At 40.9% G+C, this 22,488-nt stretch overlaps 1 protein-coding gene across 3 annotated transcripts in view; it reads left to right on the forward strand.

Annotated features, from left to right (window-relative positions):
- The window catches only part of LOC310708167 ((E2-independent) E3 ubiquitin-conjugating enzyme FATS), a 132,498-nt gene that overhangs the window by 81,899 nt on the left and 28,111 nt on the right, over window positions 1–22,488 (forward strand). For all 3 annotated transcript variants that reach the window (XM_083506135.1, XM_083506136.1, XM_083506137.1), the window contains 2 exons: window positions 5,418–6,537; window positions 20,434–20,727. In XM_083506135.1, the coding sequence (XP_083362261.1) occupies window positions 5,418–6,537; window positions 20,434–20,727 (1,414 nt within the window). The remainder of the gene's footprint in view (window positions 1–5,417; window positions 6,538–20,433; window positions 20,728–22,488) is intronic.

Consider the following 22,488-nt stretch of genomic DNA (forward strand, 5'->3'; position numbering starts at 1 on the left):
ACTCGCTGGCAAGTTGTTGTTTTGCTATCTTTTGTGGAATAGAAAAGAATAGAAATACAAAGAGAACACACTGAAAACACATTACAAACTCGCCAGAATAGTAGTTGAACAATACTGGCCCAGACTAGTGTGATGTTTGAAGCTGAATGTCAACTACAAGCTTGTCAAAATGAAGGGTGAATGGGGAGGTGATAATAATGTTTCTGCTTTTGCACCCTCCTCTCCTCTCCCCAAAGAACTTGGAAACAATCCCTGTTATAGGCAAGGCAGGAAGAAAAAATTGATGATAACAATGACACCATTGAAATGGGTTCCCCACAAAGCAGCAGTGACTACCAGACAAATATGATCGTTATTATCACTATCATTGTTATGATGCTTCTGCACTGGTCTGTCCCAGTTGATGTGCAGTCAGTGGACTATGGGGACTAAGCTAGTCCCCTAAATGTTGCCTGCCGTCTTCCCAAAACCTGGGAAGCTTCTGCCCGGCTTAGGGAAAGACACACAATGCTTACGCGCGTGATGTAACCCATCCCCCATCACCTTTGCAAGCTGGCACCTGTGGAACTAACTGTTTCCCCATGGAAAATTTCACCACACGCCACTGGTCTGCCCCTTGCAACAACTTAGGAACAATCCTTGCAATAGGGCATGCAGCGGAAACAAGAAAGCGTTGCCATATTCTCCCCCTCTCCTTTTCAAATGAGGCCTATCTCAGTCAGCTGCCTGTTCTACATGACAGCAGACAGCAAAATAAACACAGCAGCAGTGGGAGGATTCCCCAGTTTCTTCCCACACATTTTCAAAAGGTTTATCAAGCAACTACCCGCTGTCTGTACCACGTGGCTGGCAGGCAGCAAAATGAGTGATAGGTGATTCCCATGCTGCCTGCCAACTGCTTAGGGTTGCCATACATCCAGAATGTCCCGGACATGTCCGGGAATTAATAATCGAAAATAGTGTCCAGGAGGGAATTTCTGAAAATCAGTAAAATGTCTGAGATTTTGAAACTTTGGGTTTCCTTAAAAGAAAAGTTCAACAACTGTTATGTCCTGAGTTTTACTTCTAGAAATATGGCAACCCTAAACGGCTCCGTGTGGCTGACAGGCAGCAAAACAAAACTAATGGGTGGATTCAAGCAGGAAAAGAAGAGGGAGAAACAGCAGTTCTTTAGGACTCCAGGGATTCCTATTGCCTGATGTCCAAATAGTTCACTTACCAATCACATCTCCAACTACTAGCCGGAAGCAGACAGCCTGGCTTATTTCACAGTAATCACTTAAAAGCATACCAGCACATACTGCTTCATAACTTTATTTCTAGAAGGGCTAGAAACTTACTTTTCAAAAAATCGAAAGCTCAGAGTCTGGGGCCCCTGCTGGGGGTGCCAATGAAAGCCTTCACAGCCACCATGGTGCCTGTGGATGGCAGACTGACAACCCCTGCCTTAGACAGACCATTGTTTTAATCTGTTGTCATTTTTAGTTTTTATTATGGCTAGAAGCCTCAAAAGCTGGGAGTGGCTTGGGCCTCTCTGGATCTCTGAGAGGACTTGTTTGTCAGCAGCATCCAGGGATAGTGCAGTTGATGATGTCAGTGGTCTACATGGGCACTGCTGGTCCTTTTGCGCAGTACACAGATTCTAGCAACTCCTTCTTTGGTTACCACCTTGGGCCTTTGGTCCTTAAGGGTATGGCAGCCACCCACCTCCGGTCACCACTTATTGACATGATGTCTCCCTATGTGCCACCTCACTGGCCATCACTGGAGATGCTTAGCATTCAAGGGTAGCATGCAGAGTGATTCTTAGGACTGTACAGCATCATGCATACAAACTTTTTGCAGAATGAGTTGCCCACATGACCCACTCGTAGGCAACGTGTTAACCGCCAGTTATGAGAATATTTGGGTAACTTCTGTGAAGAAATGGGTAACAGTATAGAAATAGCAAAATGTAACTTACTGTTGCATAGCTGAATGTAAACAGCTGTTAATGATCCCACTTTCACAGCAAGACAGTCAGAATTAAGTGAGCTGCCCTCTATGACTTTGTGTGTTAGCTTTGCAGCCGAGGGGGGGGGGGAATAGTTATAATGATATTCTCACTTAGAATCCTGCTTGCCTGTAAGTGGTCTTCTTGTTAGGTTAGGTTTTGTTTTGTTGAACTTTGTGTTGTCATAATAGGGTTTTTCATTAATTGTTACAATTTTATAAATACTGCACAACAATAAAACAAGTGGTTAGGGACTCTAAACCAACAAGGCCCTTTATTTGTGGGCAAAGATTTGCATACAAGCAGCAGGGCTTGCTTCCTTTTCTTTTTTCCAGTCACCTCCCCTCCGCCCACACCAAATCACTGCACTGCATCACTCTTTACTGCTGCATTGCATGCTGATTTTTTTAACAGGAGATTTTAACATTGGGAAATTCTTTGGCATAAGCCCTGTTGAGATGAGTTTAGTGTAAATGGGAGTTGCCCTGCATAATTTCCCAGTAGATTATGTGGGACATACAGAAGGAGCAAACAACAAAGGGGCAGTTGAAAGGAGGCTGGTGGTCATGCCATTTTTTTGTTTTCAGATCTGACTGAAATGAGTTTTCATTCAAAACTTCTCAGAAGTCTCCTCAGCAAATTTCAGAGTTGACTATTCCAATGATCTCTGGTTTATAAAACGTTGAGCAAGTATTTTAATAACTATATTTAATAACCACTAGTATTTCATTCCAATGTTTGCTCTTTAATGGTTTATATTTTGTATTTGGCAGGACTGATGTAGTAGTGACCTTCAACCTTTTTACCTCCAGGGCAGAGTTTCTTCACTCCCTTGTCTGCCAAAAAACAACAACAAAAAAACTTGGTAGCTGAGCTAGATGACTGGTTGAATCAGTGAACACATCTGCATATCTTTAGCTAGGACAAAGCAACGGGAGCTCACCACGTTGCACAGATTCGAACCGCAGACCTACTGATCAGCAAGCCCAAGAGGCTCAGTGGTTTAGTCCACAGCATTCCCTTCTTTAAAAAAACATTAATAAGTAACAACTGTGGGGTGCCCTAAACAGAAGCAGCTAGTTAAATTCTCCCATCCCTGTTTCAATAGAAATCTCCAGAAGGCAACATCTTGGAGTAAACAAAAGCTTTGGCAAAGTATTCCCCCCCCCCCGCCGAAAAGTGTGTGAGGGGAAAGGGTTAGGCTCCCCCACCTCCCCAAACTGCTGCTATTAAAAAGAAAGTGTCCATACAAACCTGACCATGCATTTAATGCATTCTGAACATTCAGCTGTGGCTGTTCACTGTAGATCAGTAGTGGTGACCAACCTGTCTCTGAAGAAACTTGTCTGATTTCCTAATCTTCTCATTGAGGAACACTAAAGGCTACCCAACACCTGAACTATTGAAAGAGATACCAGCACACCTGAAACATACTGATTTTGAGGGGGGAAGTTTCACGTTGAAAACGTGGATTTTAATTTTGAACTCAAACTTTCTCACTGCAGATTCGCATAGTGATTTGGGGAAGAAGAAGAAGAAGAAGAGAAAAAAAGCCCATTTCTTATTTTGAGTATTCAGTTGAGCTCTATTCCTATTAGGCTTCCCCCCAACATTTAGCTGCATGCTTTACTTGTAAAATCACTGTGAAAGGCAATGGAGCAGGTCCCCCTGCAAACTAGCAACTCTTTGCATTTGGGCATTCTATTTACACCTGGGAAGATAAACATGCGAGGGGGAAAGGGAGGTGCTCCTCTCCCCATGCCTCATCCTTATCCCATCAAAAGCATTCCACAATCAGGGTTCTAAACCGAGAAGGAAGGCTCTGTGAGCAGAGTTCCCACTTCAGACTTTCACACTCATTCTCATGGAGGGCTATAAACTCAGTTAAGGGTGACAAACCAGAGAGTGTGGGCTTGGTAGTGTGCCCCCACTCTACCCCATGGTTTTGTTCAGTGCTTTTTTTTTCCTTTAAAAAAATGTTCATTTTCTTACTCATATTGAAATACTGCCCCTCAATGAGGCCAAACCTAGATTCACAAAATGTTTAGGGGTATGCATACCCCTGTGTCCCTCTCCCCCAAGAAAAAAGCACTGGTTTTGTTTACAGTACAAATAAATACAGCACTCAAAGAGGCCTAAAGTGGGGCAAACCCATTTAAGATAGAATCCTATTGAACTAGCTCCTTAAACCTACAGAGGTGGCTGTCAGATTGCTGCTGCAAAACAGTAAATGAATTCTAGCACTGTATTTTCTTTCTTGGTTTTAGGCATGTAGATATCACAGTGGTGGTCAGCATGCATAAAAGAAGACTGGATATAGCATAAAATAAACACAGCTCAGTATGCAGCAAATAGCGAGATAAAAAGAAAAGTGAAATAAAGGAAATATCTACTGATGTAGATGCTCGTTTGCTTTTTTTTACCCATTTATGCCACATTTCAGCTGAGAGGGAATTATAGGACTAGGATGTAGGGAGGAAAGTATTTGAAAACATTTTTTTCTGCATTTAATTGATTGGCCTTGTGGAGCATGTTACTTGCCTATTGTTATAACAACTATATATAGAAAATAGTGTTAGGGTAACTAAGCACTAAAGGAAATCCTGGTTCTGTCAAGGGAGATGGTGATTGTTGAGGGGAAATGGCTGTAGGCGACCTTTAGTAAGTGTTGGGCATATGCCTCCTCGTTGTCACTATGGATATTTTGTTCAGCCAAGGAATATTGCATAATAAGGAGCTGATGAAATAAATGGTACCCAAAATGACTATAGAAATATGTGCATGCTGTTTGTGGGAGGCAGAGTAGAAGAATCCCTCCCCCTGCCTTGGCCATACTTGATGCTTTTTGTTCAACAACACTGACCCAACTCCCACATAAATGCTCTACAGAAAATCACAGCCCACCTACGTAATTCATTTTGCAATGCATTTGGAGGCCGTAAGTGCTTAAAGCGCTTTAATATTTCAGCAGATCGGCATGAAAGCGCAGTGTGGCGTAGGTTATAATCTGAAATTGACAGCTACTATTGGCACATACATTGTTAAACAAACACAGGGCCGTATACCCAGCTGAGCAAATCAATTAATCATTCAAACTGCTCTATGAATGTATAATTTGCACATGAAATTGGTCATGTTTTCATTCTTGTTCTGGCAGACGTTTCTCAGTTGGTTTTAGCCACCTTTCCTTTAAAACGGCCAAAAGTGAAACTGTAGGAAGTAAAAACTGCAAAAGCAGGGAAATTTGCAGGAAATAGGGCAAGAAGCCTCATGTGGAACTATTATATGTTATCACAAAATCCTTTTAGTTATCATTGTGGGTGAGAGAGAGAGAGGAGGAGGGGGGAGAGAGAGGGAGAGGGAGAGAATGTGTGTGTGTGGCTATTGTAGAGCATTTTAATTATTTGGATATTTTCCTTTGCAGGAGTCTCTGCCATCACAAAACACAAAAATGATTTCGTCTATACTCATTTCACAGATGATTGATGAGAATAAATCAAAAGAAAATAAGGCTCCTTTCCCTATGAAGTCTGTAATCACCCAGTCTGATGCTTATCGCATGAGCCAATCTTTGGCTAATCATAGTTCAGTCAACATTAATAGAGCATTCATATTGCTTCCCAGAAGATTAGGAATTCAGATTTCTTCAGATGACAATGTATTTGGAACAGACTCCCATACCAAAGAGGAGACGCAGTGTCAGAGCCAGAGGAAAGGTTTTGCTTCCATCACAATCACCGCTAGACGAGTCGTTCCACCTTCTCACAGCATGACGCAGGTGGATGCTTCCGACCCTGCTTGTTTGAAATGCCGAGGAAGAAGTAAGCTGCTAATGAACACTGCTCCTGCTTCAAATGTGACTGGGCTAGATCATCTCTGCAGACCTTTCCACGCACAAAGATGTTGTCAAAATGGAAATGCCACTGAAATAAAGGTTTCTGAACCCTGTCCGCAGCCATGCACGGAGCAATCTGGCTGCACATCTAGCACTGAAAATAAAGAGAACAGAAGGACCCCTCCAAGAAACAGCCACAAGAAACAAGCACCAATTTCCTTCACTTCAAGCATTCACTTCAGCATTTCCCAGCGGTGTCCAAACACAATATATTACATAGACAAGTCTCTCTCAGTGCCTGTAGATCAACCTCGGACTAAGAACCAAAAAATGCATAGGTCAGTCATGTCTTTCAATATAAAGTGCAGTTCCCCCACTTTAACGCCAGATGGAGTGGATGGTTTAGCTAATGGAGAGCTAATCACAGAAGTACTTAAGACAAAGCTCCCAGAGGAGAGCAAGGCTCCACACAGAACAATTTGGAATGCAGATCTCAAGGAGAACTGCTTGGATGAAAAACAGACATCGGAAAAGGAACCGTTAGGGACTGAATATCTCCAGAACGGTACCTTTCCATCTGAAACCCTGCCAGTTGTGGATAGCCTTCAAGGACATGATAATTTAAAGCTAACACAGAGTAATGATGGGAATTCAAGTGACAATCACAGTACATTGTCTCCTCACATTCCTCATTGGACTTATGATGAAGGTGAGTAGGTTAAATAAACTCATCCTTGTTAGATCAGATATCTAGAACAGAATTCATCCACCATTCTTTTAACGCTGCCACTAGCTTTTTTTAAAGTGCCTTAAAAAAATAAATAAACATATGGTATTCTGAGGGCCACTTCATATATAACATTCACATGAAGAATAGTGCTGGCTTGCTCCAAATATGAGTAGCCCTGAATACAAACTTAAATGGCTAGTTATTAGTGATGCAGGTGGCGCTGTGGGTTAAACCACTGTGCCGTTTGGGCTTGCCGATCAAAAGGTCGGCTGTTCAAATCCCCGTGACGGGGTGAGCTCCCATTGTTTGGCCCCAGCTCCTGCCAACCTAGCAGTTCGAAAGCACACAGTGCAAGTAGATAAATAGGTACCGCCTCCGGCGGGAAGGTAAACTACATTTCTGTGCACCTCTCTGGTTCGCCAGAAGCAGCTTAGTTATGCTGGCCACATGACCCGGAAAAACTGCCTGCGGAAGCGGACAAACGCCGGCTCCCTCGGCCTGTAAAGCGAGATGAGCTCCGCAACCCCAGAGTCGTTTGCAACTGGACTTAATTGTCAGGGGTCCCTTTACCTTATGAGATTATGCTTCGGACAACAAGCATATTGCTGCTGTTCCCAATTGACACCTTTGACTTTGCAGGTTCCCAGAAAGGACCTTGCGACTGCTTTGCTCCTGTGGCTCATTGTTAGCTCATTGTCTGAATTGGGACTCATGGTTTATCTCTCTTTACACTCTCTCCAAGAACACACCTTCACATGTTCTTTACACGGTTCTGATGACTGATTAAACCAAATCTTGGCTTAGGTCAAGGTCGTGCAGCAGTAACAGCCATGGGAGCAGCAAAGTGGCTGCAGGCAACCCTCTGGTTAGCTTCATGTTTGCATCATCTTGATAAGCTATCATTTGGCCTACTTGTATCTTTAGTAGCTGAAGTCCATAATGATATTCCAGGGTAAGCACAATCTTGACCAAGTTCTGTGAACTATATCTCAGAACATTTTAACAACCTGGAAAGCAGGTCCATGCTCAGGGTAGAAAGTTGGGGTTTGTTTTAAAGTGGAACCCCCAGTACATACAGGATTCCAAGGTTGAAGTCCTCCTTTATGCACCCAAGTGTTACACCAGCTCACAGCTCCTGTACTTTTTCCCACACCAGAAAAGCCAGAATTACATTTGCTCTGGTTTCCTTTTATTACAGTAGTAATGGCAAAGGATGGCTCCTGGTACAGCAAAAAAGGAGGTGCCCAATAGAGGCTAACTCATTTGCAGTCTGTAAAAGAATGATCCTAACAACTGGCAGAGGGTCTTCTCGGTAGTGGCGCCCGCCCTGTGGAACACCCTCCCACCAGATGTCAAGAAATAAACTACTATCCAACTTTTAGAAGACATCTGAAGGCAGCCCTGTTTAGGGAAGTTTTTGACATTTGAAGTTTTATTCTGTTTTTAATATTTTGTTGAAAGCCGCCCAGAGTGGCTCGGGAAACCCAGCCAGATGGGTGGGGTAGAAATAATAAATTATTATTATTATTATTATTATTATTATTATTATTATTAATCCACGACAAGCTTATAAAGCAGAAAAGGTAAGGAAATATACAGTAGGAGACCCCTCATAATTTATGCACCACAATCCTATACATGTCTGCTTAGAAGTAAGTACCATTTGACTTCAGTGGGACTTGCTCCTAGGTAAGTGTGTGTTGCATTGCATCCTTAATCACTCACTGTCTCATATTCCAGCAGGTATTGATTGGTGAGGTGCACGCTTTATAGTATGCTGCAATATGTGTAAAGAACATCCAGAGAGAATTTAGATAGGCAGTACTCACTTGTGTAAGCAATTGGGCACGTAGTGTGCAGTGGAGGTCAAAAGGCAAGTCATGTCTCTTCCTTCCTAACCTGGAACTAGTCTGGGTCAAATGTTCAGTCAGATCCCTGCACAGCGCTCAGTGTCAACTTGTCCTACCCTCTCATTCCTTTGCGTAGACACATGGGAAAGATGCTTGTGTGTGATGTCTCTTTTAATAATGCTGATACACTGTTGTGAGTATGAATCCTGGCTGCGGTCCAACATGAACTGCTGAGCTCAGATCTCAGTGGTTGCACCCTTTAGCCCCATAATGTTAAACATAATTAAGAGAATTCTGTGTGGCTGTAGGACTGTTTCTTATGGTTTATTACATGCTAGACGTAGCATTTGGTGTTCCTTAAAAGAGTCTGGAATCAATATATCTTAAAATAATTTTGTTCATAGAAGTTGCAGTTTCTTTGAGGCAGGGCGAAAACAACCCATGCAACTCTGCATTTGCATGCAGTTAATAAAATACAGCAGTTTTAAGTCTTAAGAAATGTTTGCTAGCTGTAATGATAGTTCAGTAATGGAACCATGTGCATTGGAAAGGAAAGTTTCAAAAAGCAAGTCAGCTTAACTTTGTTCAAGGATAATAAAACACTGTGACTTCTGCATTAAGGACAATAGAATGAACAAGGTGACCTCCCATGGTACCATCCTTCCTTGAAATTGTATAAATTCAAAGTAACAGTTTATGAAATTTTGGTTGGCTTTCTTTTTTAGCTATGCTAATGTGATATCTTCCTTTATTCTCTAAAGGGGGGCTGAGGAAACCAGCCAGATGGGTGGAGTATAAATAATAAAATTATTATTATTAAATTATTATCATTTTCTTAGGGACAGAGCACATGCATTTCATACAGAAGGATGCAGGATCAGCCCCTGGCATCTATGTGAAATGGATTTTAGGTAGTAGTGCTAGGAAACTTCTGACAGACCCAAGGGAGCTGCTACCAGGCAGAGAAGACAGTATTTGGCTTGTTGGACCATTGCTCTTGTGCATTGTTATAGAATCACAGAATCTTAGAGTTGGAAGGGACCCCGAGGGTCATTTTTTTCCAGTGCAGGAATCTCAGCTAAAGCATCCATGACAGACGGCTGTCCAACCTCTGTTTAAAAACTTCCAAGGAAAGAGATTCCACCTCTTGTGGGAGTCTTGTTCCACTGCTGAATAGGTCTTACTGTCAGAACATTTTTTGTGAATGTTTAGTTGAAATCTCCTTTCTTGCAACTTGAAGCCATTGGTTCAAGTCCTACTCTTCAGGGCAGGAGAAAACAAGCATGCTCCCTCCTCCATGTGACAGCCCTTAATATATTTGAAGATGGCTATCATATCTCCTCTCAGTCTCCAGGCTAAACATACACAGCTCCTTCAAGCGCTTCTCATCATGCTTAGTTTCCAGACCCTTGATCATCTTGGTTGCCCTCCTCTGCACACATTCCAGCTTGTCAATATCCTTCTTAAACTATGGTGCCCAGAATTGGACAAAGTATTCCAAGTGTAGTCTGACCAAGACAGAATAGAGTGGTACTATTACTTCCCCTGATCTGGACACTATACTTCTGTTGATGCAGCCTAGAATAGCATTAGGGTGTGTTTTTTGCTTTTTTTTTTTGCTGCTGTATCATTTTGTTGACTCATGTTAAGCTTGTGGTCCTCCAAGACCCTTAGATCCTTTTTACGTATACTGCTAGTAAGCCAGGTGTCCCCCATTTTATATTTGTGCATCTGGTTCTTCCTGCCTAAGTGCAGAAACCTTACATTTGTCCCTATTGAAATTCATTCTGTTAGCTTGCACCCAGTTCTCCAATCTGTTAAGGTCATTTTGAATTCTGATTGTCTTCTGTGGCATTAGCTACCCCTTCCAGTTTGGTGTTATCTGCAAATTTGATGAGCATCCCCTCATTTCCTTCATCCGAGTAATTTATAAAGACATTAAATGACAACGGGCCCAGGACAGAACCCTGCAGCACCCCACTTGTCACTTTTTTCCAGGATGACAAGGAACCATTAATGAGTACTCCTTGGGTTCAGTCAGTCAACCAGCTACAAATCCACCTAACAAATCAGTGTCATTTGTTCCCATGGTATAAAATGTGAATATTCCTTCTGAGAGGTTCCCACCCAGTAGCATGATTTTTGGGTCCCCTTATTGCATTCTTCCTGCTTTTAACATTTTAAATAGAACTAATTAATAACGACTCAAAAGGTCATGGCCTTTCTTGTTGAGATCAAAAAAATAATGAGTAGTCAATTACCTGTCAGCCGTTTAGCAGTGACAAATTGTAGGAAATGAGTAATATTCATGAGCCTTCATTAGAATTGGTGTTGAATTATACCTTCACATGAGAGATGGGAAAGATCTATTAGGTCATCCAATCCAATCTGCATATAAAATGCTGTATTGCTTTACAGTTTAATTACTTGCAGCAATGCAGACCTGATGTTAAGTATGAGAGACAAATGTCTTTCTGCTTTGCGGTAGGACATCTCTGGGTGTGCCCCTTCAAAAACACAAACATAAACCCAACAAAGGACATTTCAAATATAAGTTGATACTCCTAGGGGGCTACATTTGTGGAGCATGAAAAGTAGGTTCTAGTTAGATAACTATCGGAAAGGCTAGAACAGTCAGAAGCTGAAATTATTTATTAATGTGAGATTTCAACATAACATTAACTAGCTAAACTTGTATTGCTATGACATACACTTATAACCTGTGCTTATATAGTACAGGTTTTCAATCATAATTATATAACCAAACTTCTGTTTTATGCAATTTTTTCTAAACCCATTAAGCCTGTTATTGTGGCTGTTCCCATTCCTATCTTCTGGGTGAAAACAGTATTTATTTATTTATTCATACAAAATGTGTATTCTGCCCTTCTGGTGTCTAACAACAATTAAAACCCACCATAAAACCCACTACAGTCATCGTTGTCCCCAACACACTGTTATCTAAGATATAAATACAGTATAATAGAAACAGGCAAGTGGAGCAAATTCCTGCTTGGCAGGGGGTTGGACTCGATGGCCCTTGTGGTCTCTTCCAACTCTATGATTCTATGATTCTATTCTATGAACAGAAAATCATTGGCTAAAAACTTATCTATTGATAAAACAAAAATCTGCCCTAAAGAGGAAACACCCAAAGGGTTGCATAAGATAAAAAGTTTGAAAATTTAGGTGCAGCTATAGGCAAGTAGTGATGTAGTAGTCGGCAGATTAGTGCCTGAAACACTGGAATTTATTGGCTGTGCAACAACCTTGAGTTAGCAGCCTCTTAGAGGTACTTCAGATTAGATTTCTGAATCAGTAGTGCCGTGCAACTGAATATGCTAAGCAGGTGCCAGATTTTGCAATTTTATTTTATCCAGAGCTTTCCATTTAATTTTTATTGTCACATTTCCTGACAGTAGGCTCCACAGCTTGCAAACAGAGTTTGACTTGCAATTGAACAGTGGAGCTTAATAACAGGTGGCAGCTGAAGATCTGTCAGTTAGGAATACGTCTCGTTGATTCTGGAGAATATGTAAAGTGATGGATCTCCAAGTTCTGATCACTTTCTTTGGCACACTATAAATAGGTAAATGTTGCTTGAGTGAGTTTGTGAGTAGCATATATAAAACTGAAAAGTGCTAATGCACCTCCCAGTTAATAATAATGAAAAAAGCCAGGAATATTGAGCATGTTCTTTTTCCCAGTGATGAAAACATAAGAAAGTTTGCTTTGCTTTTTTTTCTCTCTCTCTCTTAAATAATGATGACCCTGATTATTTTTCTCTGACACATCTAAAATGGCCACAGCTGAGGAGGAGGGCAAGAAAAAAGGGCATTGGAAAGAAAATTATTCTATGAAGGAACGTAATGATGCTGAGACCATTGTACTCTCCCCCCTTGAGTACATTTACTGTCATCACATTTCTCATAATTTGTCCTTTGAGAATCTCTGCCATGTAGCTGGTGGTTCATGTGTGCTGCTGTGTTGGCCGCACAACAATGTGGATAATATATGGGTTCACTCATCTGGCATGCTGCAGTTGGCAAAGGACTTTCTCTCATTGTTATGGGTTGAATTAGCTTGTTTCCATGTACACCCCAGCCTTACAATTAAAGGTGTTGATTTTTTATGGTAATGCAGATATCTTTGCTAGACAAAAACCTGCCTTTGCAACCATCAGCTGCACCATTGTCACATCAGGAACTGTTTTGTTTTGTTCTATGAACATTATGGACAATTTCCTTTATGGTACTTTAGCATGTTATTCATATACTCAGTGTGATACAGAATCACACCTTTGACCAGATTTGAATCTAGATTGGATGCAGACGACAAAAAACACGACCTTTTTATTACATCCCAATGAGAAACTCACATAAGGAACCTTGACTTGCTATTCAGTATTTCCAAGCAAATGCCCTTAAGGTCACTAGCCTCTGACCACCAAGCCACATTGTACTTATTTTGAGGATGACATCACAATGTCTTTCATTCCCATTCTCATGGATACTGCATTGACATCAGTGCCCTTTTATGCCATAATCTTTGCTCCAAATGGACAATGTTCACATTTTAAAGCTTGGTCAGTGTCTTTCATTGCCCTACCCTAAGCACAAACGTGCTACATAGAAGATACAGAACGGGCCAATGGGATGACGTTTACCAAATGTCTCGTAAATATTGGGTAAGCGGTAAGTTCTGTGGGGAAAAAATCTTATTCATGATGGTGATAAAGTTGAGTGTGTGGGTGTGGGTGTGTGTAATTGCCACTGGTAGCAAGTGTGGCTTTGAATCTATATGTTTCAAAGCTTCACAGATCTTCAGCATTGCCCACCTGGAATAGCAAAGAATTATCACCAGCACCAACACACACACACACACCACCAAAAACCCCTTCCACCCTGGCTAGCATGAGACAGCTTTCAGTGTCACAGTGATTCTATTGCTCTACTCCTGCCCAGCCCCAAGTTAGGATTGTTCTTCCTTACTCTCAAACTAGCTTTGTGCTGATGATTGTAGCATTCATGGAAAACTTTTGTTGTTGTGATGTAACAGATTGTAGGGCATCCTCTTTTCTCTATAGTTGCATTACTTCTACAGTTTTCTAGCTAAGGCTTGCAATGCTGTGATGAGCAGAATGATTAAGCATCTCATGTTTAGCCTCCCTTTCAAGAAGCCATAAAACAGAGACCTTGTATCAGAGCCAGCAAACCAGGGACAATGGGAAAACATGAAAAGGAAATGTTTCAAGTTAACCTCAAAGGAAAATAGGAGCCGATTTGATTGTAACTTGGATTCACGAACACCTACAACGATGAAACTCTAGGTCCCCATAGTTATTATATTTGTTTTATATGTTTAACAAAATTTATATACCACTTGATTGTAAGAAAACCTCTAAGTGGTTTGCAAATATATAAAACAAAGCATTAAATTTATTGATTAAAAATAGCTGGTATTTAAAATCAATCAAAAGAGTATTAAAAACTGCATAGGGCTAAAGCACATAAGGAGATAAAACATCCTGTCAATAAGCAGGGAGTTCCAAAGTGTAGGTCCTGCTACACATTGATTTCTTACAAGCATGGAAAAAGTATTATGTGGCATCTGTAACAGTACTAGTTCTGCATACTGAAGCGGCTGAGTGGACATTTATAGGGAAAGGTGATCCCTGCAAATAAACTGGCCCAAAGGTGTTAAGTGCTTTATATACTACTAGTAACACCCTGACCTTGGCCCAGTAGCCAATGAGCAACCACTACAGATCTCTTAGCAGAGGTGTTATATGCTGGCAGGGTCTCATTCCTGTGTGCTGCAACATTCTGCACTAACTGCAGCTTCCAGGTCAAACACAAGGGAACCGTTACTACAATCTTGAAGTCATAACTATAAAAGCATGTTGTTGTTGTTGTTTAGTCATGTCCGACTCTTCGTTACCCCATGGACCAGAGGACACCAGGCACTCATGTCTTCCACTGGTAGCTTCGAGAACAATAAAAGCATGTAGCTAGAGTTTAATATAAATAAGGGGTATATGAAATATATGAGCAATGGGTATGTTTACAACGTTGAAATCAGTTCTGGCTTTTCCCACTGGGGGAGCTGCCTTAATACCAATTTCATATAATGTGCCTTTAGAGAACTCACAAGAAGGTGGCGGTTGAGTTTTGTGTAGAAGTTTGATCCATGATATAGATCTGTTACAGCAGCACTTTTACTGTACAAATGCTCAGGCTGTATAAAACTTAAGTGCCTGTTCCAGATCTCTAAACCTGTCTGCACTCGAGATTAGTTTGATGATGCCCCCATCACAGCGTCCCCAACACTTGTTTATGGGTTTCTGCTGCTGTTGTAGTGCACTGTTGTCATTCAGTTGCACTGCAATTTAACTTCCTAAGGAGATGGCAGCACAGGGTGACAGAAGAAGCTATGGAAAAACTTGGCGTAGTGGAGACAGGAGACTGGGATAGCAGAAAGCAGCTTCCAAGGCGGCTGTGCAGAGGGGCAGATCCCAGTGGTTTGAGACCAAAACCAGACCAGAAGTGGTTGTTGCTAAATAGCATGGTTTCACCAATAACATCTACTAATACAAAATGTGTGGAATGACACTATCCTACCCAGGCAAAAAATGCTGCGGAAGGGGGACAAAGAAACCCTTCACAAGATGCTTTCACCACATGCATCTTGTGTCATTGGGCAGTATGGGAGATAGAGGAGGAGAAACATGATTCTGCAGTTTCAGTGGCAACCACAGTCTGCCATACTGGTCTGGTTCACACATAATGCTAAGCCATGGTTTATGAAACTAGTTTAATAAACTATGGTTTGGTGTTATGTGTGAACCAGGCTAATGTTGAGTTCTTATTGTTTGAAAATAAAAATACCTTAACACAGCAGGCTCAGAGTTTAAGCCCCATGTAAATGCAGAACATTTCTCATGGAGAGTCCCTGAATCATGGTTTTTATGACATAGGAATTTTCACTTTGCTCAAGTTTATCAGTGTGTTCCAGTTTACCACAGGGGACCGTGTTCACAAGAGGGTATCGCTATAGCTCTGGAGGCAATGATGGTGTGTATCTGTCTTGAGTGACTCATAAATTGGCAGTATCATTCTTACAAATGGGGCTAAGTTGCTTTAAAAGTAGGTTTGCATGTCACATGGTGCATTTACTGTGTTTTTAGATGGTTCACATTAGTAGGCTCTTAGTCTAATATCCTGTAACTTTGACTCAATGTGTGTGGCTTTAATTTACCTGACTAAAACAATAAAACCTCAGCTCTCCAGAACACACATATGCAACCATCAGGAATAATTAGGAGGTTTTGTCATCCTCCCTACCAGCTGTCCAACACTAATCTGCTGACTCACACTCCTGGCACAAATTAGTATTAGGTGTGCAAACAAGCTAACACAGCTGTTCATGGCTATTAGGCTCTTAACACTTTCATTGCCTGAATAATTTGCCATTTATACAGCTTCTGGTACCATCCTTAGATCTTCTGTTTGAGTGGTCATTATTTATATATCACCATCAATGTGTGTGGCGGCACTTCACAGAGGACAAGGCCCCTGCCCTAAGTTGCTTACAGTCTAAAATTTGACACAGAGGAAATAGAAGAAAGAGGAAGCAGCGGGTAAAAGGGGAAAGATTATATGATGATTCAATTTACATGCATTTTGGCTTGGTTATAGCCTTAGAAACGAAGGCTGATAGCAGCATGCACATAACACATTTAAATCACACGACTTCCCCCAAAGAAACCGCAGAATTATAGTTTAAGGGTCCTGGGTGTTGCAGCTCTGTGGGGTGTTAACCACTATTCCCGAGATTTGTGGGGTGGGTGGGCATTTTTTATGCAAGGCAGTTGCTTTCCCATTGACCTACAGCCCTGCTCCCATGTGTGCTAGAGCTCTGGGACCAAAGGGAAAATGTGCCCTGCTGCCTGAGGATTAAGAAAAACAAACAGGAGGGTTGAAAGGTTTGGGCAGGCACCTAGGGAGAAGTGCTAAGCACTGTTGCGCCCTGGGCACCATGCTGGAGAAGCCAGGACTGCGGGTAACTCTGCACTGCCTTTTTAAAAACAGAAAAGACGACCCATAACTGCCCACGACAGTATTTTCCTTTAACAAGTACTTTCCTACAAAAAAAAATTCACAGAATAAGGACCAGCTGCCTGGCAATGTTTGCTTTGTAAAAGAGATTGCTTTTCTACAGCATGATCAAAAAGCCATCTTAAGGAAGGCAGCAAAGTTGGTTCAAGGCATGGCTAGTTTATTTGGGGGGGGGACCCCAAATAAAAAATAGCATGGGCACATTTGGGATATATGAAACTTTGAAGAGTTGAGTGGGGGAAAAGCATGTTGCGACCTTTATGTTTTTCCCCCTTTGTATCTTACTGCATCAACAAATTGTGTAAATTGTGCAGATGTTAATATATACACATACAGACACACATTTTGCTAATGGAAGCGTTTCTTTTTGTCTCCGCTATTTTGTTCTCACAGGTTTCCCTCTGCATTAGACTTTCATGTCTTTTTTCATTAGCTTTAAAGTATTCCTTCAACTGGGATAATAGCAAAACCCTATCTCCATCCAATTGCAATTTGAGCTGTTCTCTGTGGGTTGCATATATTTCCAGTTTGTTGCTTGGAGAGCTAGAAATACCACTCTAGATATTCTTAATGAGAGATTCATGCCTTATTCCCTAAACAATACAATGAAAATGTTCCCAGAATATGAAAAGTGAGCAGTGTGATCTCAGCTTTTTAAGCACCCCTTTCTCTATTTTGTGTGTGGCTGTGAGTTTCCTGTAAATTATTTGCAACATACTCAACAGTAAATAATTGACAGCTGTTTGTATTTTATTTTGGCTCTTTATATGAAAGGAAGAGCCAGATTTGGGTCCATTTTTGAAAGATTTAATTGGTAAAAGAAAATATTTATCAAATGTAGCTCCAAAAATTACTCAATGTTTTCACATCTTTGCCAGATAAATGGCACAGACTGTGGGGTTTGATTTTCGCTTGTGTTTGCAACTAACACTTTAAATTGCTATAGCTAGTAACTACAGCAGTCTGTCTCTGCGTAATCAACCCCTGGATAGGGAACTGACATTGCTTTATAACTCGGTGAATACACATGTTCCTTACTCTCTCCCCTTGTGAGATCTATTCCTTGGGGAACAGTTTCAACAACTTGCCAGACTGCGTGAGATACAAATACACGATTATCTGGCTAACAACTCAAATGTAGATATTTCTTCACTAAAATAGGAGATCCAACCTATACATGTGCTGCAGTAGTCTTGCTATTGTGTTTATAGCTAGTGGGTGATATTTTGGAAGTGTCTAATATTAGGGATGCAGTGTGTAATTGGTTAATTGACAAGTTCAGGGATGTCAGACTGTCATTATCCCACAGTTCCGACTTTTGAAGATCCCCTCCTCCATTTTCATTTGCGGGGTGTGTGTGTGTACCTTGCCATTTAGCACTGTTTTGTTGACTACCGTAAGTTACAACACTGCCCCTATGGTTTTGTATTTGGTCCCTATTTTCTATCTTGCACGTGTATTCTTCTGCCTGTCTTTTCCCAGTGAAACTCTATGCTTCTGTGCCCAAACCCCGTTACCTTTTACTGATCTGTGAATAAGACATGGATTGTGCAATCTTAATATTAGACTTACATAGGAGACAGGAAAGTGAACGATTACATGGAATCTGGGCTCCAGCTGAGTGGCTCCAGATAACTTGAACCAGTCCTGATTGCAGAAAAGAGTTTGCAGCGAAACCACCAGAATTTAATAGAAATCACAGCTGGAGAGGACTCCTATTGCCAAGCAGAATGAGCTTCAACATAGAGAGGTTTTTTAAAAGTTTTATTTTAGCTTAGCTGCTGTAATTAAGGGGCAACGTTCTAATTCCATTACCAGGACGTTCATTGAACCAGTAAGTGACTCCTTGTGGCTCCCACTGGGATAATTCTAATGAAAGAGATAATAAATTAGATATGTTTCAGAAACGGGAGTGGGGGAGAAGGAGAGAAATAGGAAAGCTAATGTAGTTTTCAGTTATCAAGAGAACAATGTATGTTACAGGGAAACTTTGAGATCTCTGTTACAGAGACAATAACACAGAAATGTATGAACTAACATGTTAGATCCTCAGCAAATTATCATACAACAGAGGTCACCATCCTGGCACCAATGGGTGCCATGATGCCCATGAATGCTTTCATTGGTAACCCTTGTCAGGTTCTCAAGACCCTGAGCTTTCATTTTAAAGCTCATTAGCCCTCCTAGAAAGTTAGTTATGGGACAAAATGTGTAGCTATCTTCTTCTGTGAATTGAGAGTGTGGTGTGGCCGCCTTGTAAAGTTTGCCTGGTGTTGAGGAATGCTCCCTGTTATTAGACAACAACACCATCAGATGCCACATATAAGGGTGAGTGCAGTCTTATCCATGTAGTTCATTTCAGCCAACTTCAAGAAAATAGATTTGAACAGGTATCATACGAATTGAATGTCGTTTTCAATTCCCCATCAAGTTTTCACTGGTAGTTTGTGAATCTTGAAAATATGCATGCCCATGCCCATCTCAGCCCAGATCCTATCTAATTCCATAAACAAACCTTGCAAACTTCCCCTTTCTTGCTGCTTTTGTTGTAAGGCAGATGCCTTGTTGAGAGGCTGTCGTGTTTATTAGCCCAACAATGCAGCTCATCTCAAATGGTATGGTCATTCCCTCCACACGGATACACATTGACAAGCTGAGCTTAGGAAAAGGATACAGGGAGTCAACCACCTTTTTGTGTGTGTGTGTGTGTGTGTGTGTGTGTGTGTGTGTACTCTCTCTCACACACAATTGTGTGTGCACAAACTAGCAAGACAGGTTTGGGAGAGGGGGGATGTATATTTGTAGTAGCCTAGAATAGAAATACCTAGGAACCTTGCAGTTGGTTACAGAAAGTGGGAAATATAAGCCATAGAATTTTGCGTGGCAATTCATGAACAATGATGGCATTTGAACAGTTAATTTTTGAAGCATCTCTAAACTTACCTATAAGCCTGTTGCTAGTGTTGCATGAGCTGCACACTAAAAAGGCCCCACAGAGAGGGGCAACTAGGATTGGCACTGATGCCATGGTCTGTGGTTTGTGCTCCCGGTCAGCATGGAAAATCTTCTGGAGGAGATGGGTGTGGCAAGTACACAAGACTTTGTCTTGTCTTGGACTCAAAATCGCTCTCAACTGAATGATCCTGTGTGGACTGTGGGGGTGGAGGACTTTGGGTTAGACTGGGGTCTTGCAATCTTTCTTTCACAGTAGCCCCAGTAGTGCTTAACAGTCTTGGTCGATCACTGTTCATTCATTGACATGATATTTGTTCACCTAACCTTCCTTTCTTCCCTTGCCAAGAAGCCCTATAGGGCAACTTTGCAGAACATGTTTTCTCTGTGTTAAATGTATGTCTGGAAGATGCCAGTGTAACCACACTGCAATGAAATACCTGGATCAAGCCTTCAATGGACTACTGAAATATGTTCGCGGAATCAATTTGGCTTTATACCAACAGCGCGTCTTTTATGAAGCGTGCTCTATGTTCTTGGCAATTATTTTCCCCAGTGGGTTTCTTAGAGTTGCATAGTATACAATCTTGTGCTGTGGAAATGAAATGTTGGTATATGGGCTGGTTAGGAAGCTATTAATTTGTAATCACAGGTAGTCTTGTTAGGAAAGAGGATAACATGATTAAAAGCAGTTTAGACAACAAGGAAGTGAAGAGGCTAATGATATCACACTGTTTTCTGGTGGCAGTGGCACAGCATCACTGCTTCAAGGGTGTGGGGATACATTTATGAAATAATAATAATAATAATAATAATAATAATAATAATAATAATAATTCATGCGGTGCTGCAAACAATATTGGAAGGACCTTTGCAGAAGGAACCATGACAGTGAAGTTATGTTTCAGGCATTGCTTTACTTTTATTTCTCCTCTCCCTCTCTTACTTTTTAATAGGCACACAAGCATCCTCAGGAAGTAACAGAAAACAGTGCATAAGAGACAGACACTATGAAACAGCACTTGCTTCCTTTCTGGAGCAATCGTCCAAGAAAGAACTCATGGTGGAAGGTGGCATTTCTTTGAAAGATAAACATCAACCCAAAGGCACTTCAGAGTCCAAAGAGAGTCAGACCCAAAGCTTTCTGAAACCAAAAACATCTTTTTCTGATCATGGGTATCATATAAAGGCTTTATCAAAAAGGGCACTGGGCGAAAATGATATCTACAGAAAAGATCCGTTCCCAAAAGGTAAGCTGCAAATCTTTCATTGGGTATTAGGAATCTAGCTTTTGTGGCGTGTTAAAATATGATCAGAGTAAAAGGTGCAGAGCTGTTAATGGGCAACTTGTTTGCATTTGTCTGTTGTTGGTTTTTTTGTTTTGAAGGTAGGAAAATACAGTGGTACCTCAGGTTAAGTACTTAATTCGTTCTGGAGGTCCATACTTAACCTGAAACTGTTCTTAACCTGAAGCACCACTTTAGCTAAGGGGCCTCCTGCTGCTGCTGCGCTGCCGGAGCACAATTTCTGTTCTCATCCTGAAGCAAAATACTTAACCAGGGGTAATATTTCTGGGTTAGCAGAATCTGTAACCTGAAGCCTATGTAACCTGAGGTACCACTGTAGTTTGGAGAGCAACAGGCTTCACTTAATGCATTTGTATAAATTCTCAACATTGACCATGGCTTTGGAGACCAAATAAAAAGTTGGTCTTTAAGGTGCTACTGGAAGGAATTTTTTTAAATAAAAAGAAATAAGACAACGTAGTTAGAACACACATATGGTATTTTGATGTCCCATGTTTCTGTATTGAATCCCCAAACATGCACAGCCAGTGTGGCCATTATTCAGGGATGATGAAAGCTGCAGACCAATAACATCTGGAGGACTACAGGTTCTCCATCCCTGTAAATGCTTGTTGTTGGAAGTGTTGAGATACAACTCAGCTTGTATTATAGGCTGATAGAGGGATACTCTCGGGGTTGCTGACCGCATTTCCCACTCCCTTCTGCTTTATCCATATATTTTACCCTCCTTTTGTATCCAATGAAAAATTGCCCAGTGGACAAACTATTTTATTTTAGACAGTTGAGAAAGATAAATTAGGGATTATTCTAATTCCATTATCTTGATAACACCAACTTCATGTATTTTTCTCTTCTCATCCATATATATATATAAATTATGCCCATCTCACCTCTCTGACACCCTAGGGTTCCTGAATCAAGAGGACCTTGCTGCCCAGCAGCTCCAGGTCACATTATGTATATTCCTTCCATTGCAGCATTCGGAACAGATCTTTGTGTACAATGGAAATATATGCATGATAATTGGTACATGGGCACTGTGCTCACCAACTGCAACTACATCCTCCATGGAGCTTTTGGTCTGGAAAAATATCTGAAACTAATGTTCAGTTTTTCAATTTACCTTGCAAACCCTTCTTCAGGGGAAAATATTTTCAGAATCTTGGCTCAGCAAAAGTATATGCAAGTAAGGCAAACAATCAATATGGGAGAGGATTTGCAACTTGGTAAAACAGGTGCAGAAAACAACTTTATATTTTGATTTGATTGTTTGGAAAAAAAAGAGTATCAAGCTTCTGCCATGACACAAGGAGAAAGTATTTTCTCTTTACTGCAATTGATCATTTGAAACAATCTGAAATAGGCTTTCTTCCCAGATATTTAATATCTCGAATCATACCATTTGACAGGAAACACAAGCTTATTGTCACTTTTGTAAGAGGGGCATGTCTCAGTGTTCTTCAGAAGGATAATTTGCCATTTTGGATTAATTCAGTATTTTTAGCTTGTAAAATGCTGAAAACATCTATTCGCATTTTGGGCACAAACCCCTTTTTGGGATTATAAATTATGCAAGAAATATTGATTGTCAAAGAGCAATCAATCAAGCTTAATTATAAAGGAGGAAAACATTTTTAATAACCTTCTATATTGATTACATTTTTAATGAACTGAAATAATATTTTAGTATTTTGTTTATTAGTT

This window comes from Podarcis liolepis, assembly GCF_965112155.1.
Source record: "Podarcis liolepis genome assembly, chromosome: 5".
NCBI classification, from domain to species: Eukaryota; Metazoa; Chordata; class Lepidosauria; order Squamata; family Lacertidae; genus Podarcis; species Podarcis liolepis.